Source organism: Aspergillus stella-maris (assembly GCF_047715825.1).
Source record: "Aspergillus stella-maris strain CBS 113639 unplaced genomic scaffold BDV14scaffold_186, whole genome shotgun sequence".
In the NCBI taxonomy this organism is placed as follows: Eukaryota; Fungi; Ascomycota; class Eurotiomycetes; order Eurotiales; family Aspergillaceae; genus Aspergillus; species Aspergillus stella-maris.
The window spans coordinates 5,028-7,467 of NW_027396980.1; the positions used below are offsets into that span (position 1 = coordinate 5,028).

At 59.2% G+C, this 2,440-nt stretch overlaps 1 protein-coding gene across 1 annotated transcript; it reads right to left on the reverse strand.

Moving 5' to 3' along the window:
* Window positions 1-881: 881 nt before the first annotated feature.
* Window positions 882-1,652, reverse strand: BDV14DRAFT_186345 (uncharacterized protein; the record flags this gene model as incomplete). The annotated part of the gene is made up of 1 exon (XM_073770797.1): window positions 882-1,652. A coding segment is annotated over one exon (243 nt), but the record flags the coding sequence as incomplete, so codon positions are not given.
* Between the last annotated feature and the right edge of the window lie 788 nt (window positions 1,653-2,440).

Below are 2,440 nucleotides of genomic sequence, written 5' to 3' on the forward strand. Positions count from 1 at the left end.
GCCTGGGCCATGAGGGTCTGCGCCAATTCGTCCTCATCCTCCTCCTCGTCCTCATGCCCATCCCCATCCGGCACCGGCCCGATCTGATCCTCGCCTCCGGCCTCCTGGGCGGTTGTCCCCTGTGACCCCTTGAGCTTCTCCTCCACCAAATCATGCATGGCACCATCCTCCAGTGTCGCAGCGGCCTGTGGGAGGTATTTGCGAGTATTATTGTAGGCAATGTAGCGCTTGATGGTGTGCTCCCCAAATAGCATCCAGATCTTCTGCGCAAACTTCTGGCCCATCTGGTTGGTGTGACCAATGACCTGCTCATCCAAACTGATGTTGGGCGAACTCTCCAGCATCACGGTCCGGGCACAGGCGTTGTGGAGATTGAGCCCGAGGGAGCCCGTGGCGTACGAGGCCAGGGCCACCTGGCAGTCCGATTTGGGATTGCAGAAATAGGCCTTGGCGGCGGAACGTTCCTCGGACGTCTGGCCGGACCGGATCAGCGCATATCGGACCCCCAGGGCATCCAAGAACATCTCGACCAGCCATGCGGTGAGCGGCCATCGCGTGAAGATGAGGAACCGGGGCTTCGGCAGGACGGGACCCACCCCTGAGAACGGTTCCTCCCACAGGCCCTCGTCATCGAAGATCTTGAGGAGGTACCACAGCTTGGGACAGTCGCCGGCAAGGTACAATGCCTGGCCAACCGCGGTGTTGGGGACGGTCACGTTCGGTTCCAGGCAGGTCTTGGAGAAGAACAGGGAAAACCCCAGGTCAGGGCATTAGTAGGTCGCTTCCCGCATCGGTTGGGCAAGCGACTTCTGGTGGCCCAGCCACTTGGCAAACATGTAGAGCCGCGGGGAAAATAACAAGAGAGCCAGCCATTGAAAGATCCCCATATGCATGCGCCCTTCTTCATCGGGCACCACCTGCGCCACCTCCTTGTCGCCATTGCTTGGAGACTTTAGGACCCGTGCCAGAGGCCCATAGACCCAGTCATGGTCCTGCTGGACCCGCGGTGAGAAGCACAGTTTAATAGTCATGCATCGCTTGGGGGGAATCTCCCGGCCAATGGGAAGATCGGTCCCGGGCTGCTTATCCATGTAGGTGCGAGCGAGACAGATGAGCCCCAAGATCACGGGGAGGACATGGAATCCAGTAATGGCGTCAATGTGTCCATCTCGGGCGAGGGCCGCCAGACGGCGGGGGCTGAGGAGGTACGTGGGAGGCTTGGTCGCCCCTTCCCTCCACTGCAGCGCCGCCTTCTAATAGGCCTCCCATCCGTCCTCGTCCGCGTCCGTGGCGGGGTCCTCTTCCCATTCCCGTTGGTAGAGCAGCGTCAGATAGCCCAACATGTCAGTCGGCTTGTTCGACATGGGCGTCGCGCTCAGAAACCAGAGATGGCGGGCCTGAAGCAGAGCCACGGATTGGTGCTGGCGGGACCTGATCGTCTTCACGGCGTGACCCTCGTCGCAGACGACCCTAACAAAACGGCCCCCCATGGATGAACTATATCGGATTCGGCGCGTCTTCGCCTTGGGCTCCTCCTCCTCATCGTCCGCGACTTCCTGCAACTTTGCCAGAGCATCCACGGCCGCCTGCAACTCTTCCTGGGAGTCACGGGTTGGCAAAGATTCATCCGCGTCATTAAACAAAGGTTTCTCCTGCGCAGGGTTAGCGGTGGCCAGATCCAGGTAAAGGAAGGCGATCGGGTTGGGGTTTTTCACCCTCGGGCAAGGTCCGGCGGAGGGCTACCCGGGGGTGAAAAACCCTAAGGCAGTGGGAATGCTTACCTGATCACGCTTTAATTATTGTAATACAGTAGCCATGGTTTTCTCTCCATTATCCTCTTCTTCCAACATTATTCTCTTGCTCCAGGTTTGGTAACTGCTCAAGATAATCATGCGCGCTGTCCCCAGATCTGCCATGTCCAATGCCCCCATCCACTGCTGGAGTTCCGTCACCTCGTCGATGATGAGTTCTTGGCGCCTGACGTTGCTCGTATGCTTCCGCGCGACCCGTGAAAGAGCCGCAGCGTGAAGACATCCTTGAACCGTTTCGTCCACTCATCGTACCACGTGTCGATCACCGCCGGCGGGCAGAGCACCAGTGTCGGTTTGAAGGGTGCCGCGTCCTTGGTCAAGTCTCTGGTCACCATCGCGAGGTACGCCAGCATCTGCGTTGTCTTTCCCAACCCGCATGCGTCCGCGATCATCCCTCCCCGCACCGGCCCGTTCTCTTGGTCATACGTGAACTTCACCCCGGTCACCTGGTGCCGCTTCAACACCAACGTTGTCTCCCCCGCCTTGTCGAGGGTGGCCACTTGGGTTGTTGCGTCGATGTTGAATTGCCCGCAGGCGTCCTCGTACGACAGATCCTGGTGTCCATGCTTGCAAATCAGCTTTCGAGCCTTCTGCAGTTGCTGCACCCCTTTATCATCCAGCTCCGGGGC